General features: G+C 37.3%; 1 protein-coding gene across 1 annotated transcript in view; it reads left to right on the top strand.

The window, feature by feature from the left end:
- Glrb (glycine receptor beta) overlaps positions 1 to 18,332 on the top strand; it is a 71,985-nt gene that overhangs the window by 30,509 nt on the left and 23,144 nt on the right. The window contains exons 3-4 of the mRNA XM_028880126.2: positions 3,216 to 3,322; positions 4,920 to 4,987. Coding sequence (XP_028735959.1) covers positions 3,216 to 3,322; positions 4,920 to 4,987 — 175 coding nt within the window. The remainder of the gene's footprint in view (positions 1 to 3,215; positions 3,323 to 4,919; positions 4,988 to 18,332) is intronic.

The following is an 18,332-nucleotide window of genomic DNA, read 5'->3' as shown; positions in this document are numbered from 1 at the left end:
AGCAGCTACAGTGTGACATTAATAAAGTTCAGAAGAGACTAAGTCTTATTTTTAGTACTGACTTAGAATAAAATGGTTAGTAAGAACAATAGAAGCCTGGGTGGAGCATAGGTACCCTGAAGTATTGATGGTGCTCACAGAAACTATAGCAAGGTGTTTCTTTGCAACAGTGGAAACATCAGACATCTTGAAACCCACATTACAGTGCCAAAGCTCTGAAACATGTTTTGCCTGTGAAGAAATGAGGACTGGAGATGTCATTGTGAACTTCCTTCAATGACCAGTTTCAGTTGGCATGATGGTGGGGCTCCTCCTGCCTCCTTACACAGCAAGGCTACCCAAAGTAACCTGATATTGAGAAGTTATCTTTCCTTGTTCTGTTTCTGTCTCTTACAAAGAAAGTAACAGTGGTCGGTGACTAGTTCTTATTGTTTCTTTTTGCTTGTTTTCTCTCTGAGAGAGAGAGAGAGAGAGAGAGAGAGAGAGAGAGAGAGAGAGAGAGAGAGAGAACGGAATCTGTAAATCTGTAAAATCTGTAGCCTACCCTGACCTGGGACTTGTTGCTCAGTCTAGCTTCAAACTCAAGGTGATCCTTGTACCTCAACTTCTGTACTGGTTGGATTATAAGTGTGAGCCTCTGTGCCTGGTTCAGGCTACTTATTTATCTATAAAACTTACTTCATGTGTAGATTTGTTTGGAAACTTTGTTTCATGGAGAGAAGCTCCCCTTGATTCTGAAATTGAAAGTGTGAGCACTTACAATATTAAAGTCAAATGTTGCCATTTGGTTTGAACGATGGTAATGAGAAGGTAGATAATATTCCACCAACACCATGCCAAGCTTTCCATGGCATGGGAAATCAGCTAGGAAATGTGACCAAGATTTTACATTTTTAAGTAATTTACTACTGTTTTCATTATTGTTTTCTGGAACTGCTAATAAAAGTATCATCAAATTTGATTAACCTGTCAAATTGGCCCACTCATCACCAATCTGTGTTTTTCTCTCTCAACTGAAAAATAGCCTTCTCTTATATAAGTATCTTTTTCTGTTTAATAATATGTTTGTCAGTTGAGAGACTGAAATGGACACAAGAGTCAGTTCTCCACTACCCATGCCATATTGGAACATTGGCCTGAGCCAGTCAGGGCAGGTGGAAAGTGTTCAATCCTGCTTGCTGAATGTTAGTACAGGGAACTGTAGGTCAGACGCCATGAGTCTCTTAGTAATCATGGTTTCTGTATTGTACCTACTTGGTACTCTATAAATAGATATGGATGAAAGCTACAACCTTGTCATCTAATGCTACAGGTATTAGTTTGTATTACCTGGAATATCATTGCATGGTTGAGACAAATTTTTAGAAAAGGAATAAAGGTCCAGGCACTTTAAAGACAATGTAGGTTTAGATTGGTACAATTAGAAAGAGGATTTACAATGTGGAATGATGGAACTGATTCTGTATGAGTGAACACAGGAAGGGCACAGTTTGATAGTGAGAGGGCTGGAATTCGGATTTAATTGACCCAGTTTATGAGGCAGGAAAAACAAAATGTCCTGAAAGTTCCAAACTATACAATTATACAAGAGTTAATTGTCTTCATAACCTCTTTTCTTTGCTCGGAAGGAATGTAATTGTAAAGGATTTTATATCAAGAGACACAATAATAGCTGTCCTTAATTGATTCAATAAAGGTATATTTCATAATTAATTCCATTTTCCTTCCTTGAATGAGAAAATCGATAGATAGGACTGAACACTAATTTGCATCCTAATATCCAATTTCTCCTCATACTCTCATTCTCCTTAGAGTGTCTGATCTTTTGATAAGGGACAACAATTGGCTCTAAGGAAGTTACAATTTTACTTTCAGTGAAATAGAAAATCTCATTACCAAGGCTCAGATCCCTGGAGGTGTGATATTGGAGTTGATAAGGCCATGAGAAACAATTTTTTTTAAAAAAAAAACATCTATGCAAGCTCTTGCACTTTGGGAAATTTAACTAATTGCTTTTCATCTGTTGCTTAATATGTTGCAATCACAATCATTTCTATCTGAAATAACAACTCACAGTCATTTTAGCTCTTCCATACAGTTAGGTTGTCTTTTCTTCATCTCTAGTGGCCTCCTGTGTCACAGCAGAAATGGCTGGTAGGTGTTTAAGTCGTGATAAGAAAAAAATTAAGAAACTTGCATCACAGTTTGCTTCACACAAATTAATGTCATTTATCACCACATCAGTACATATTAGACAATGCCAGAAGTTGTCTCTTTTTAATCTATCTTGTGGTCATTATGGAGTTCTGTGTTTGTTACTGGGTTAATGATTGTCTGAAAAAAAAAACCTTCATGGGTGGTACAACAAAACAAACAGAACAAAACGTATTTCCCCTTGGCTACCAAGGAAGTTCCTTTTGTAAAATGTGCTCTTAAACTGTCAATGTAGTCATGACTCATTATTCAGAAGTAATAGCAAAATGGCATATAGTTAATAATTAGTTAACAGTAAAATATAAAATCATGGCAGTCTATTCTCTTCTAAATAAAGAGTGTATGACTAATATATGCAGAAAATAAGTAGTAGTTTTGTGCTGGTGATTTGTTTGTTTCATTGATCTGACATTAGAGAGACTTCTTTTAAGCCATTTCTACCCTGGATGACCATTATTTAATTTTGAAGGGAAAAAATGTTATTGTTACTTGAGAATAACATTTTATAAATAGCATGATTGTCTTGTGGATACTTAACTGTTTCCCTGGCCACATTAGCTTACAACATTTACATTCCTCTTTGCTTCTGTACAAGCTAATGATATGCATTGTTCAAAAAAACGTATTCTTTGTTATCTCACTGACTTGTGCACATTTGATTGTATATTGTGTTGCTTAAAGACAAGTAAGAAATGTGCTTAGTTCTATTGACTATGAGGTGAACTGGATAGTGGCTTAACGTTATTGCTTCATGCATTTAGTAAAATTAATGCTAAGATATTTGTTTTTTTCTATTTTTATATAAATGACTTTGGTTCTGACAGCATTTGTAACTCTTTATTTACTTCTACTTGGAAGTAGTGCAACTACTTAGTGGAGCATCTTAGTGGAGCTGTGTGTTTGTCTTGAGGAAACCAAGCTTGTTCTCCTGAGGAAAATGGCCTCTTTTTCTTGCTATTTATTAATACTCACCAGCTTTTTCTCTGTCTTCTTTCATGTAGTCAGCAGTCACCTGAGGACCTTGCACGTGTGCCCCCCAACTCCACCAGCAATATCTTGAACAGGCTGCTGGTCAGTTATGATCCCAGGATAAGACCAAACTTCAAAGGTTTGTTGTCTCTCTGCCCTCCCAATCCCCTTCAATCTTTATAGTTTAAAACTTAATTCTACCTATATAATACTGAGTTTATAATGTACAAAAGAATAAGATTTCAACATTTAACAGTCCTGTTGTGTGCTTAGGGTCAGAGATATTTAATGCTTAAGATACATTTTAGTTATTAAGAAAAAAAATGTATTCTAATAGTTTTATACAGTTACCAGTTGAAAAAGTGAAAAGGTATATCCTGTGAATTAATAGGCTGACCTCTGAGATGGATTTCATAAGTACTATATGTCCCTAATCTTAGTGATTTAAAGTTCGGGCTCTGGACATTGATGTGGTGTTCATTAATAGACATAACAGTTAATAATTTATAGAACAACCATTTACTCTGGGAAAGGAACAGTTCTGATTGTATATAAATTCTCTTTTATTAGTATTTCATATTTATAAAAAATACTTTCTTCTTTTGCTTAAAAAAATGGCCAACTTGTTTTTTAAAACGCATTAACTTTATGAGTAAATATTTCCAGAGCAAAAGCTATTATTTCAGCAAGATATTACCACTTGTCACATTTTTAAGGGAAAATACAGCCATTCTTAAAATAAAAACCTTTATGACATGGTTGCATTTTTCATTACCAAGTTTTCAAAAAAAAAAATCTTCTTGATAAATTCAGAAACTCTGCGTGAAGCATGTCCTCTGGAAGACTGTAATCCTTATTGTTGGGAAAGGCCAGACATTAATGTACATCAGATTAGCATTATAAGGCTTGATATTTTTTTTCCCCTTTGCAGAAAAAAAAAAAAAGGTCTGCAGCTGCTTTTAGTCAACTAGGGTTCTGCAGCTATGTTGTAAAAACGGGGATTTTGTTCATTACCACAGCCTATTCAGTCATTCTCCATAGCAGCCGCAGTCTGGGTTGTCACATGCCTACCATGCATTGATTCACACCTGTTTCTCATCAGCAGTGCTTACAAGGCTAAAGGCTAAATTCACATGTTCCCTTTGATAGGCACAATGAGTTAGAAAAGAAAGAAAATTGCAACATTATACTTCAGTTCTCACTCCATGAACTTTCAAATTATTTTCCAACAGGTCAGAGAGAAATCTTTATAATGGCTCCATTTTTAAGTCCGATTAGCTTTGTGCTTTCATGAAATAAAGTAGAAATCTAGTAATTATCAGTAAAATTTGTTGAATACTGTTCTAGCAATTAATTTAAAGATTCAAAATGACTAGAAAATGCAAAAAATAAACTATTTTAAAAGTGAATTTTACAGAATAACTTAGTAACTAGATCAATTAAGTTATGCAGTTCTCAATTAAAACATATATTCCAGAGTTTATGCAACTTAATAGAGAAATATTTCTGAATAATGCATACCAATAAGTATAACTGAAGTTAGGTTTTAGTTGTGTTACAGCTTATATTCAGAAAGTTAAATCAATAGCAATTGTGAACATGTTATATTAACAACAAAGATTTTTGCATGTAAATGTACATTTCAAAATACAAAAATTAAATATGTATACCATATTATAACAATTTTCACCAAGGTTTTTGCAGCTGCTAAATTTATCCTTATTTTTTATTTGTAGGCATTCCTGTTGATGTAGTAGTCAACATTTTTATTAATAGTTTTGGATCCATTCAAGAAACAACAATGGTAAGATAATAATTTTATACTTATAATTCTCAAACTTTCAGTCAGAGGACAGTGTAAACCATTAAAACTGAAAAATAAATAGTGACTGTGAAGAAAAATGCATGCAATCTAGCATGGAAAATTGCAAATTCCCAAGTTGTGTTAAGCAAGAGCTTTCAACACCTAAGCGATTTTGCAATTCAAATTCAGCCTTGAAACTTTCAGGCTTAGGAAATATGTATTCACTCTGAAAAACTATACTGTCTGGGGAAAGGATTTATATACCTAAAAACTCTCTCTCCCTCTCCCTGGCTCCCCCTCCCTCTCCCTCCTCTCCTCCCCTCCCTCTTCCTCTCCTGCTTTCTCCCTTCCCTCTCTACCTCTCTGTGGGTGTACCTGCGCACAGGATCTGTGGACTTCCTCAATCCCTCTCCACCTTATTGTTGAGACGGGGTCTCCACTGAACCAGAAGCTCACTGATTCAGCTGGACTGGCTGACCCTAAAGCCCCAGGCGTCCTTCTGTGTCCATCTCCCCAGCACTGGGGTTACAGATGTGGACCACGATGTCTGGCTTTTTGTGTGGGTTTTTCAGGATCTGAACTCACCTTTGCTTTCATGGCAAATGCTTTATAGAGTGAGTGAGTCATCTCCCCAGCCCCCAAGAAGCCATTCCAAAAAGACCCCTGTTGATCCGTTCTCCAGTTTATATGAAGTAATGAAAACTGTTAGGAAACATTCTTTCCTTTGAGTTTTCAGATGTATCCATTTTCAGATAATGTTTTAAGTTTCTGAGAGGAGCCTCGCTTTCTCTTTTATGCTCATTTTGAGAGAATTGGAATGACCATAGGGGAGAATTTATTTTCATAACACATGCCTGAAATCTCTGGCAGAGTAACAAGTGCAGAGAAGGATGAAGAGGGAGTGTTGCCTGTGGTCTTGAAGGAAACAGAAATTTGTAGATTCTCTGAACTATGAGTATTATAATTAAAGTCCCATACACATGTCTTAAAAAGTCCTTCAACAAACAATGCCATCATGAAATTTGTAGGCAAATGGATGGAACTAGAAAAATAAAATCATCCTGAGTGAGGTAGCCCAGACCCAGAAAGACAAACATGGTATGTACTCACTCGTAAGTGGATACTAGATATAAAGCAAAGGATAAACAGATTACAACCCACAACCCCAGAGAAGCTAGGTAAAGAGGAGGACCCTGAGAGGGACACACATGGATTGCCCCAGGAAGGAGATATGGTTAAGATCTCCTGGGTGAACTGTGAGGGGGCAGGAGATGGGAGGGTATGGGGGTGGGATAGGAACATGACGGCTTGAGAAGGCCGAGTTAGGGAGGGACAGAGAGGGAGAACAATGAAAAAGATATCTTGACAGAATGAGACATTATGGGGTTAGGGAGAAATCTGGTGCTAGGGAAATCCCCAGGAACCCACAAGGATGTCCCCAGCTAAAACTCATAGCAATGGTGGTGAGTGCTTGAACTGACCTTCCCCTGTACTCAGATCAGTGACTACCCTAAATGTCATCATAGAACCTACATCCATCAACTGATGGAAGCAGATGCAGAGACCCACAGTCAAGCAAGCTCCTGGAGTTCAGTTGAAGAGAAGGAGGAGGGACTATAAGAGCAAAGGGGTGGGGTGGGGGGACAAGATCATGATGGGAAAAATCACAAAGACAGCTGACCCAAACTAGTAGGAACCCACAGACTCTGGACTGACAGCTGGGGAGCCAGCATGGGACCACACTAGGCCCCTTGAATGAGGGTGACAGATGTGTGGCTTAATCTGTTTGTGAGTCCCCTGACAATAGGACCAGGACTCATCCTGAGTACATGAACTGGCTGTTTTAGAGCCCATTCGCTATGGTACCATGCCTTACTCAGCCTTGATACAGGGTGAAGGGGCTTGGACCTGCCCCAACTTGGTATGCCAGCCTGTGTTGACTACCCCAGAGAGGTCTTACTCCCTATGAGGAATGGGTGGGATCGGAGGGGAGTGAAATAAGGAGTGGGAGAGGGAGGGGGAACAGTGGGCAGTGTGTAAAATGAAAAAAAAAATAAACTTTGAATTAATAAGTAAACTTAAAAAAATCCTTCAATAAAATCTACGGTATGTTCATGGTTTTAGACAAGCAGATATTCTGGTAGTATCTTCCCTTTTTGACAAACAAAACACTGAAGTAATACTTAAGTGGGAGGAAAAAATAACATTTTCCTTTGTTTTGTATTATTGTTTTATTTTTTGAGATACTTATTTTTTTAAGTGATGCTAATAGGTTTGATTGTAATGGTAGTAGAACTGTTACAATATCACATAATCTTCCAGAATATCTCAGGCTACATAAAGAATGATCTAAAGTAGTCACTCCTTTATTTTTAGCTGTAGAGATATTATATTTTTTATAATAGAACAACCTTGTGTTGTGTTTACTTTTTGACAGTTATAGTAACAATTGTGATGGATTTGTTGTTGTTGAAGTACATATTTCAGCATATTTTAAGCTCCTAAGCAGATATATATTAGACAGAGAGAGAGAGTGAGAGAGAGAGAGAGAGAGAGAGAGAGAGAGAGAGAGAGAGAGAGAGAGAGAGAGAGAGAACTATTTAAAAGATTTTGGAACTGAATCCAAGTCTCATACTTAAGTGCCATAGATACACACATTCTAGGTCACTACAACAGTGTTTTATGCTTCTCTAAAATATACTGTCATTTGTCACTTAGGAGAAAGGTTATAGTGCTCATTCATTTAAAAGATGTTTCATCTACACAAGCTCTTCATTTCACAAGAGTAAAAGAATAAGAGATGGTTTTTGGAGGTGAAATTTTGAGGGATCTGTTTGGTCTACTTGGTCTTTGCATTCCACTTTGTACTTTAGCATTCTGCCTTGGCCCATGGAGCTAATTCTAAAACCCTGCTCTCAAAAGTTTGCCTTCCCTTGGAAATATCCTGACTCTTCATGTTGCTTATTTCACCTCTAAAAACATGTCTATAAAGTCTGGAGGTAGATAATTAAACGATCTTTTGTTCATCACTGATTTATTTTTTCCTGTGCCATCACTCAGTAGGTGACATAACCCAAATGTTTGACTATGAGCTGCATCTATCAAGTGAAGTTGTTCTACACTGTCAGGGTTGTATTTTCCCCTTGACAGTGTTGGCTTAAGTACCTACAAAATTTTAGAGGTATGTCATCTGAGGATGTCATATTTTATAGACTTACTCTGGCTATTTGCTAAGTAGTGTTGCTTAACAGGAAAATATACACATACATGCACACACACACACACACACACACACACACACACACACAAAATCTCTTCTAAGGAAAAAATGGAGCTAGACAGAACAGTCCATTTTTTTTATGATGAGCAGTGCTCAAAAATGATAGAGCTGACTCTGGAGTCATAAAAGAGGATGTTCACATATGGGTAAGAGTGTCAGAGGTTGCTTATTAAAAGCAAGCTAATAGAAACAAAACTCTTCCCCAAACAAGAAGTTGGGAAGCAGAAAGATCAGCTCCATCAGCATGTTGGCTACATAATCATGACTGTGTGATGCTGAATATTCAAGTTCTCACCAATAGACTTGAATTTGATCCTCTCAGGCCCCTGTTATGTGATACCTTACAAACCAAAGAGAGGAAAACACGGAGCGACTATTTTTTCAAGCCTTCTAAAGTCCCAGTGGTGATCACCTTTTGCTTGTCCTACTTTTACAAATGATAGAACATCTCCAAGTGCTAAAGAAGGTGCAATAACTTTGATGTGAACTCGCTGCTTGTTAATTAATGGACTAAAACTTTCCCTTCAAGAATCTGCCAAAACAAAAGAAACCTTAACATTTTGGAAGCCCAGTATTTCACTCACTTTAAGGCTTCTTTCAGGATAGACAGGCAGTTGCTTACTTAAATCTCAATGCAAGACATGGAGCTGAGGGCTGGATAGGACATTGATAGCCACTAGTCAAGTGGCAGACAGATGTGGGGTAGCTTCTGAAAGGAGAGGCGCAACTCTTCCCTCCAGTGCATAAAAATGGCATGGCAGCCTTTGTCATTTCTCTTAGCATTGTGTTTGGGTGGTGGCATTTTCCCCATGTTATTCATTCATTTATTTTTATTTTGGATGCCGCTGCCTAAACTGAAAGTTATCCCAACTTTTTTGCAAATCATAGTTTCATAGTAAAGGAAACACTGCCACCACATCAGTCTTCCCCATACTGTCACTTATCTCTGTGGATCTGTGCCCTTCCTGCCTGTTCTGGGGTCTCATTCTGTGGCTTGTTGTTCCCACTTCCAGTGTCTGTCTGGCTTGCTTGCATTCTGCTACCTCCTATTGGCATAAGCTATCATTACCGATGCCATAAGTGATAATTGCTAACATTAATACCAAGATCACACAAATTAACAAGTGAATATTACCACCCCAATATGAAATTGCCAGAAGGAATGATTCTTCTTTCACCACTTTCTGTGGTACTATTTGTAGCAAATGAAGTAAGAGCACTTAAGGCAATGAGAAGGTTGTCTAGGGAACATCTGCTCTACAGTCACACTTAGTTGCTGATTTTTTCTGTTTGTTCCTACTTTTTACTTAAGACAATGGGTTTCCTTAAATGAAAAGTGAACCATTACCCACTGTGGAAAATTGGGTATCATAGTTGATTGTAATAGTCTATGCATGAGCACTCTGTCCAATCAGCAACACACAAGAGCTCCTTCATGGAAATAAAAGCCTGTTTATACAATCCATTTTCTTTCCTTAGTCCTCCTTTGTAATTATATTGAATTATTGCTATGCTACAATTCATGATCCTGTCAGCCTTTCTATGCCATTCTGCTGCATGACTTTCCCTTGTTTTAATAATAGACTTCAAATCATCCTGAGCAACACAGCTGTGCTTGTCAAGAAAAGGAAAATCATGTTTGGGATCGGCTTAAAGGGCTTATTTCTAATTCCTTCCAATTGCTCATCTTTGTTATTTGCTTTTATCTTTTCTTGTATGTTTAGATTTAAAATCTATTTTTAAATCCATTCTTTAAAATCCACCTTACTGTACTATTCTTTATATTTTTGTTATTGGTTTTCCAGCAGAGTTTTATTTTTTAATAGTATTAGACACACTTGTATCAATTTTTCTTTATTTTCATCTTGATCAATTTTGCTTTTCATCGTAGGTGTAAAATCAGAAATCATAAGTGAGTTTTCCTGTTTCTTTTTAGAACAAAGATCTCTCTCTCTCTCTCTCTCTCTCTCTCTCTCTCTCTCTCTCTCCCTCCCCCCCCCTCTCTCTCTCTCTCTCTGTGTGTGTGTGTGTGTGTGTGTGTGTGTGTGTGTGTGTGTGTGTGTGTGTGTGCTACAGCATGTTTTTGGAGGCCAGAAGAAATTATGAGGGTGTTGGCTTTTTCCTTTGACCATGTGGTTTTTAGGGATAGAATTGAGGTCAGAAGATGTGGCAGCAAATGCCTTTCCCTGCTGAATGATTGTAGATGAATTTCTAAGCGGTCTTATTAAATAAAAAACACAGAGCCAAATATAGGGGTGAAAGCTTTAGAGATCAGGGAAATAGGAATAACATACAAATAAAATATCACCACATTTCATCACAAATAAAATATCACCACAAACCATATCTCCACCCCCTTGTTTCTTTTCATATTCTTAATCTTCAGGTTTTACCCTATGGTATACCAATGCTGCCCATGTCCTAATCATAACAAAGAGGATATGATGGTGTTCATGGAAAAGGAGCTGTTGCAGATACTGTTCAATTCATGATCTTAAGAAAAGGAATGGGCAGGTTCATTGTAGTGGTTCATGTGTATCCACGAGAGCCATAATAAAAGAGAAACAGGAAGATCAGAGGCATTCAGCAGAACTGAAATAGAGGAAACATGGATTGGAATACCATGTGGATGGGCCATGACTTAAGAAATATTGACAGCTACTAGAAGCTGAAAGAATGGGAAAGAAATTATGTCCTCAATTCCTGTGAAGAAACCAGCCCTGTGGACAGAAAGCTAGAGTTTCACCTGGTTATTTTGGTCTTCTGTCTAAGATATTGAACTTATGATGTTTTACATGACATTTTTGATTGTTTTGTTATGACAGAAAATAGGACACTAATACATAGGTTTCTGAATGTTTGTAAAGAATACTTTCACAGGCCTAAATCCTGCTGGAAGAAATGTGATTAAATAAAACTTGCTCTTTGTCCTGCTAGAGGCCTATCCAATGATGTCTGACTCTATATGTGCCAAGTATCTCACTTGATTTATACTGAGTAATTTCTAAAATAGCTCTTTAATGTAAATCCCACTAAGAAGTTATAAGGGTTTCTATTTAAATATAAATCTTTAAAACTATATTATCTATTTGGCAAAGTTATTCTTTTAGTATAAAAAGATTGAGAGAGTAAATTTGGTTTTCATGGGTACTTTCTTCTTGACCTCTTCTCCACAACTATACCATTTATCATTGGTGATTAAACTCCATAGGTCAGAACACTGAATGCTTTAGGAATGTGAATAGTGTAAGCTTGGTTTTCTCTTTCTAGTAACTCATCATTGTTAATGCATAGGGTGGAAAGTAAGTCTGACACATGACACATGTTAAACTTTAGAATCTGTCAAACTGTCAAAGGCATCATTTCTTCTCTCCTGTCATTAACAGAAGTATATTGAGCACTTCCCGAACACACAGTCCTAGCAAGTTTCTGCTTGCTCTCTTCCTGCTCTTCAGGCCCTTCCAAAACTCATACATGTAAACTAAACCCCAGGCCTATAGCATTAAGATGGGGGGACTTTGGGAGTTGAAAGGGACTTAAGGTGGAGCCCTCAATAATGGAATTCAAACCCAGTGAAGGGAACCAGAGTGAGTTTGTTTTCCCATTCCAGCTTGTGGTTGGACAAATCAAGAAATTGCTTTGAGGAACAGACCTTCATCTGACTTCTAAGCTCAGAACTGTGAACAATATATTTCTATTTGCTTAGAATTTGCATAAAGTATCATGCTCTTATAATAAGAATGGAGAAAGATGCTAACCTCATGGGATTTGTAGTCTGATTTCAGTAGTCTTAGTGAAAAATTACAAATACAAACAGGTAATTGGTTTAGATCCAGAGAAATGTAAATACGAATAAAACAGTGTTCAATGGAACTTACTAAAAAACATTAAAAAGTGGTATTTTTTTTAAAAAATCACTGAAATATGAATTGATAGCTTTAATTAGTATTTCCACAACTGAACAACTCTCATGGGAAACTTTTAGTCTCACAAAAGTCTGTATTTGGCATCAGTGCGGGCCATGTTTCTAAGCAATCATTGACAGAACCTTAATTATAATGCTGCCAGATGCTGCAAGAGTTGGTTCTTTTTACTTCCTTGCATACTAATTTTATTTTTTATCACAATGTAAAGAAAGCTAATGCATTAATGATTACTTATATGGAAAGCAGGTAATAGTGTATCATGGAAGAGTTTCATAATAATTTTATGAAATAAAGATAAATAGTTCTTTCTACTAAAATATTGTTAATGAAATATAACTGGCTTTGTGTCTCATTGTGGAAAATTTTATTGCCTTAGAGAAACAATTTAATTTGAGTGTTAATTGGTACTGAAAATTTGGAGAACATCCATTTTCCAAATAATGAATAACAGGGAGTTATTTAGAATGAACAATGAGTAGTTATTTGTCACCAAGTACCTTACAATTAAGTCATTCCTCACTGATAAAGTGGTCTGTTTCTGATGAAATTTGTTTATCACAAAATAAGTGATAGAACTATAATTATTGTGATTGAGGGATTAAAAATGAAAGATTTCAAAGACAGTTGTCTTAATATAGAGCATTTGGAGTATCAATAACTAGTAATTATTTAGTTTTGCATTAAACATTAATCAAATTTTACCAACTAATGAATTACTATTTTTAATGAGTATCAAACCAAACTATTAATTTGAATCATAAAATTTAAAATGTTCTTAAAAGATATATGACCTTGATATAGCTTGTATTGAAACCCAATAATATATAGTTATTTACTTAATAGAAAAGTATCTTTCAAGTTCTTTCAAAATAAAACAATAAAATATAATAATAAGAAATGATACATTGAGTGAGACAATGAAATAGAAAACTTCCAGTTTGGGGAGTTGTTCTTTGGAATATTACTTTAATAGGTATCTGTTAAAGACAATAAAGCAGCTAGGATAGTTTAGTCCATGAAATGCTTGCCAAGGGAGCATGAGTACCTGAGTTTGATCTGAAAAACCCAGGGTTAAAAAAGCCGGACACAATTGCATGCCTTTGTAATCCCAGCTCTGGGAGGTGGAGACACAGGAATCTCTTGGGCTTACTAGATGGCCACTCTCATCTACTTGGTAAGCTCCAGACCTATGGGAAACAGCCCTAAACAAAAACAAAAAGAAAAATACTGATGGAGTGATGGCTCTGAGGATCGATACTTGTGGCTGTCCTTTGATTATTACATGCACACAGATACACATGTGCCCACACTCACAACTACACACTTATGCAAGACAAAAAAAGGATCATCAAAGAAATCTAAAGTTTATGTTCTATAGTGAACTTATCATAGTTGATCTTATCATAGTTGATCTTCAGTAAAGAAAGGTACAGGAGGTGCTAAGAAAATCTGTTAGCAGTGTGTTGACACTTGTCACTTAGAGGTGAGGTGTCATTAAGAGATTTAGACCAGTGAACACACTCTAGCACAAACTAAATTAATTACACTGGGCACAGCAGTTTTTCTGAAGCAGAGGAGATTAAGTTTAGAAGGCTAAGGAACTAGCTCTTAGTCAAAGTATTTATGGTACAGAATGGAGATTTGCATTTACAAATCTATGATTCCATAGTCCTGGGCTTATCACTTAGAGTAACGTAATTTTTTCCATTGCACTAGGTTTCCACACCACTCCCAAATGCCCCCCCCCAATTCCAGTTGTCTTTCACCACATTCTCTTCCTCTGCTTCATCTCCCCCACGCCTGATCTCCTCTCCCATCTCTACTTGCCCCCACTCTGCCTGTAAAATCTATTCTGTTTCTCCTTTCCAGGGAGAGCCATGCATCCCTCTTAGATCCTTCCCCTTCATTTAACCTCTCTAGGTCTATGGATTGTAGTTTGATTATCATTTATTTAACAACTAATATCGACTTATAAGTAAATACATACCTTATTTATCTTTCTGAGTCTGAGTTACCTCACTCAGGAAGTTTTTTTTTTCTTCTTCTAATTTCATTCATTTGCCTGCAAATTTCATGATGTCAGTCTTTGTTTCTTTTTTAACAGCTGAGTGGTTCTACATTGTGTAAATGTACCACATTTTGTTTATCTATTCTTCTGTTGAGGGACATTTAGGTTGTTTCCAGGTTCTGGCTATCATCAATAGAGCTGAATGAACATGGTTGAACAAGTGTCTTTGTGGTAGGATGGAATGTTTTTTAGGTATATGTCAAAGAGTGTTATAGATGGATCCTGAGGTAGATAGAATCCTAGCTTTCTGAGGATCTGCCATATTGATTTCTAGAGTGGCTGTACAAGTGTGCACTCTCAGCAGCAATTGAGAAGTGTCCCCCTTGCTCCACATCCTTGTCAGCATGAGCCATCACTTATGTACAAATTAGCCATTCTAACAGATGTAAAATGTAATCTCAAAGTAGTTTTGATTTGCATTTCCCTGATGGCTAAGGATGTTAAACATTTCTTTAAGTGTTTCTTTGCCATTTGTGTTTCCCCTATTAAAAAATCTCTGTTTAGATCTGTATCCCATTTTTTAAATTGGATAATTTGTTTTGTTGATATCTAGTTTTTTGAGTTGTTCGTATATTTTGGGTATCAGTCCTCTATCAGATGTAGAATTGATAAAAATCATTTCCCATTCCATAGGCTGCCACTTTGTTTGATTGATGGTGTCCTTTGCCATACAAAAGCTTTTCAGTTTCATGAGGTCCCCTTAGTCAGTTGTTGATCTTAGTTTCTGTTCAGGAAGTTGTCTCCTGTGCCAATGTGTTCAAGGCTATTACCCACTTTTTCTTCTATCAGGTTCAGTATATCTGGTTTTGTGTTGAGATATTTGATCCACTGGGACTCATGTTCTGATGTTAGAATCGTTCTCCATGGTCATTCCTCTATGTAAAGGTACTGCTGTCTATATGTGGGCCCTTGCTTGGGCACAGGTATAGACTGTTTCTTATGAAGTAACTTGATTGGTTGGTGTAGAATCTTTGTGATTACCTGTCTGATCTCTGGTGCTGATTTTATGGTCCTTGCTTAGTCATAGGTACACAATGTCTCTTTCAATTCCCTTGGCTGGCAAGTGCAGACTCTTCTCTGTTTGGTCACTCCCCAAGGCAGACTTGCAGAACCTGTTTCTATGCAGTCTTTCTTCTAGTTTTCTGTGCATGTGGGTTGGTGTCTTCCAATAAGAGCAGCAGCTTTTTGGTGCCACCCTTTCTGTATTGGTCTTTGTATTGTTTGTGCTGCACCTAGAAAGTTCAGGTCCTGGAACTGGCAGTGGGTGGTAGAACTATGGTCATCTTTCAGTCTCTAGATATTAGAAAGGGTTATGTCCGACTTTCCATTTGTATGCCTTTGATGCTTTTGTGTTTAAGCATTTGCTGTTGTTCATTTTTCTTATAGGAAGCTGGTGAGTCACACTCTAGTCTGTGGTTCAGATGAGATTTGCAATATGTGGAATTCTGTACACAGTTCTGACTAAGTTTTATTTCTATTTAAGATTAATGTATCCTGCAGGTCACCCTCAGAGTAGTCTTGGATCCCCACAGTGGGCCAAGCAGAGAGAGGAGGGACCTTTTCTCCTACAGCCACCCCGCTGTGGACTCAACAAGGGTCTTTATAAAACTCCCTCTTCCCTCTCCCCTGATCAAGATTGAGAGGAGAGATTTTCCTGCCGCTTAGATGGTGTGCAGACCTCATGGTCCCTGTCTGAGCGCAGGCCTGCTCATTGATGCTGTTGGCTATGCTTCTGAATCTTTTTCATTTTCCTTTGGTCCGTTCCTTCCCCCATTGCTGTGGCTGCCATAGGAATTTGTTCCTTGCACCAGCCTCCAACACTCTCCCCTACGAATTATTTGTTTCTGAGAGGCACGACTGAATTTTCGGAGGCTTTCCTCTGTTTTACACTGTGCTTCAAACTTTCTCCATTTAAACTCTGTCTACCTCCTCTTTGTGGGCTAAGGTACCTTAAGGATCTTGCTCTCCTCCTGTTCAAAGCTTCCTGTCTTTCTTTAATACTTAAAGAGTGTTTCTCTGCATCATTCACCTCATATGCTAGCTGCTCTCCAACTGTCCCCACTTTGTTCCAGAGAGATTTTTATCAGACGGTGTCTGGGTGTCACTTGCTGCCTTCTGTTTCCAGATAGGTGTAATATTTGAGAAGTCATTTGTGGAGAGCAAGCATTACATGATACCTCATTTTCCCTACAGAAGGATTGTTTTTTCAAAGTTCCTGATACTTTACGGGAATTTTCTCTGTATTCTGCCAGTGTCTGATGATAAAAATGCTTTGAACTTGGTGTACTAATAAGCATCATAAATGCATCTTGAATTGTTTAGAATTGTAGATTAGACTTTTGAAAGGAATTCAAGAAATAACAAGGAGAAACACTTTTAAAACTGTTCTAATTATTAACCTTAAAAGGTTAATTTTGCATGAGTTAGCCTTACAATTTTGGAAACTGGTAGAACTTTAAACTGTGCTTCCAGAAGTACCAGTTGGTGTGTGGAAATTTCAGTATAATGCATAATAAATTTCTGAACTTCAACCCAAAATATTAGAGGCAGCTTATTCTGTAATTATGCAAAGTATGCTGAAGTTAATTAAAGGTTAGCATTGCTTTAATCCCTCCCAGATATTATCTTGAATGTTATTATGAAATATTGATATAGTATCCATAAAATTAATTAGCAGTAAGCAAATTGGCAGACATATTCCACAAGGTAATTGTTTTAGTGTACAGAATGCTAATGAGTTTTTTAAATTGCTGTCTCTTTATGCGTATGTACTAGGCTACTAAAATAGGAAAATCTAATATTAAAGTAAAATACAGCTTCCTTAATCTAGAAATATTCTAGGGAAGTTCTTGAAGCTGTCCACAAAAGACGATGGAAGATTCTCTATAAATACAAGGTACTCTCTAAATGCTATTTTCTCTATTTTTCATTCATTCCTACTTCTGGCAATGATTTGAGGTATAAAATTGTAGCTTGTGTTTTCCTGCCTTGCCCATAGTCAGGACAAATCTTTGTCAACCGCCAGTCCCACAGCCTCTTAGACCCAACCAAGTAAACACAGAGACTTATATAGCCATGGCAGGCTTCTTGCTAACTGTTCTTATAGCTTAAATTAACCCATTTCTATAAATCTATGCTTTGTCACGTGGCTCGTGGCTTACCAGGTATCTTCACATGCGGCTTGTCCTGGTGGCGGCTGGCTGTGACTCCTTCTGCCTTCCTGTTCTTTTATTTCTCCCCTCTGTTAGTCCCGCCTATACTTCCTGCCTAGCCACAGTCAACCAGGTTTTATTTATTGACCAATCAGAGCAACACATTTGCCATACAGACCATCCCCTGGCACAGCCAAGTGCAGACCATCTCAGACACCTGCACTCAGGTCCTCTATGCGGACCTGCTGGGTAAAGTCACGAGGAACCCGAGAACGGTCTCCCACAGGACATACAGAACATCCCACAGCATAAAAAAGTAATAAAAATAGAGGAAAATAATTGAGGTTGTGGCCGGGTGGCGGTGGCACACACCTTTAATCCCAGCACTCAGGAGGCAGAGCCAGGCAGATCTCTGTGAGTTCGAGGCCAGCCTGGGCTACCAAGTGAGTTCCAGGAAAGGCACAAAGCTACACAGACAAACCCTGTCTCGAAAAACCCGTAGTAATAATAATAATAATAATAATAATAATAATAATAATAATAATTGAAGTTGAACTGAGTGTTCATATGTCATACCATGGTAGCTGTACCAAGGTATGAGAAAGAAGATGTGAGCGCAGGTGGCTACAAGGTTACCTCTCAGTTCCCTAGCCTCCATACAAAAGGCAAAACAAAATGAGACACTTACACATTACTTTCCAGTAAAAGGTAGCCTTGAAAATCTCTGATGATTAGATGTATTTGTTTTTGTAATGTGCCCTCACTAAACATGCTTTCTGCACAAGAAATAAGTATAAAATGATGTGACAGTAGCATACCAATAAACAAATAAATCACTAAATAATTAAAAGAAGACACCATCCAGGGTAGTTTCATAGTAGTGTCATCGACTGAACATGGAACTATAGTATTTCTTAAA

Source organism: Peromyscus leucopus, chromosome 6 (genome assembly GCF_004664715.2).
Source record: "Peromyscus leucopus breed LL Stock chromosome 6, UCI_PerLeu_2.1, whole genome shotgun sequence".
In the NCBI taxonomy this organism is placed as follows: Eukaryota; Metazoa; Chordata; class Mammalia; order Rodentia; family Cricetidae; genus Peromyscus; species Peromyscus leucopus.
This window is presented reverse-complemented; position numbering and strand designations above follow the sequence as displayed.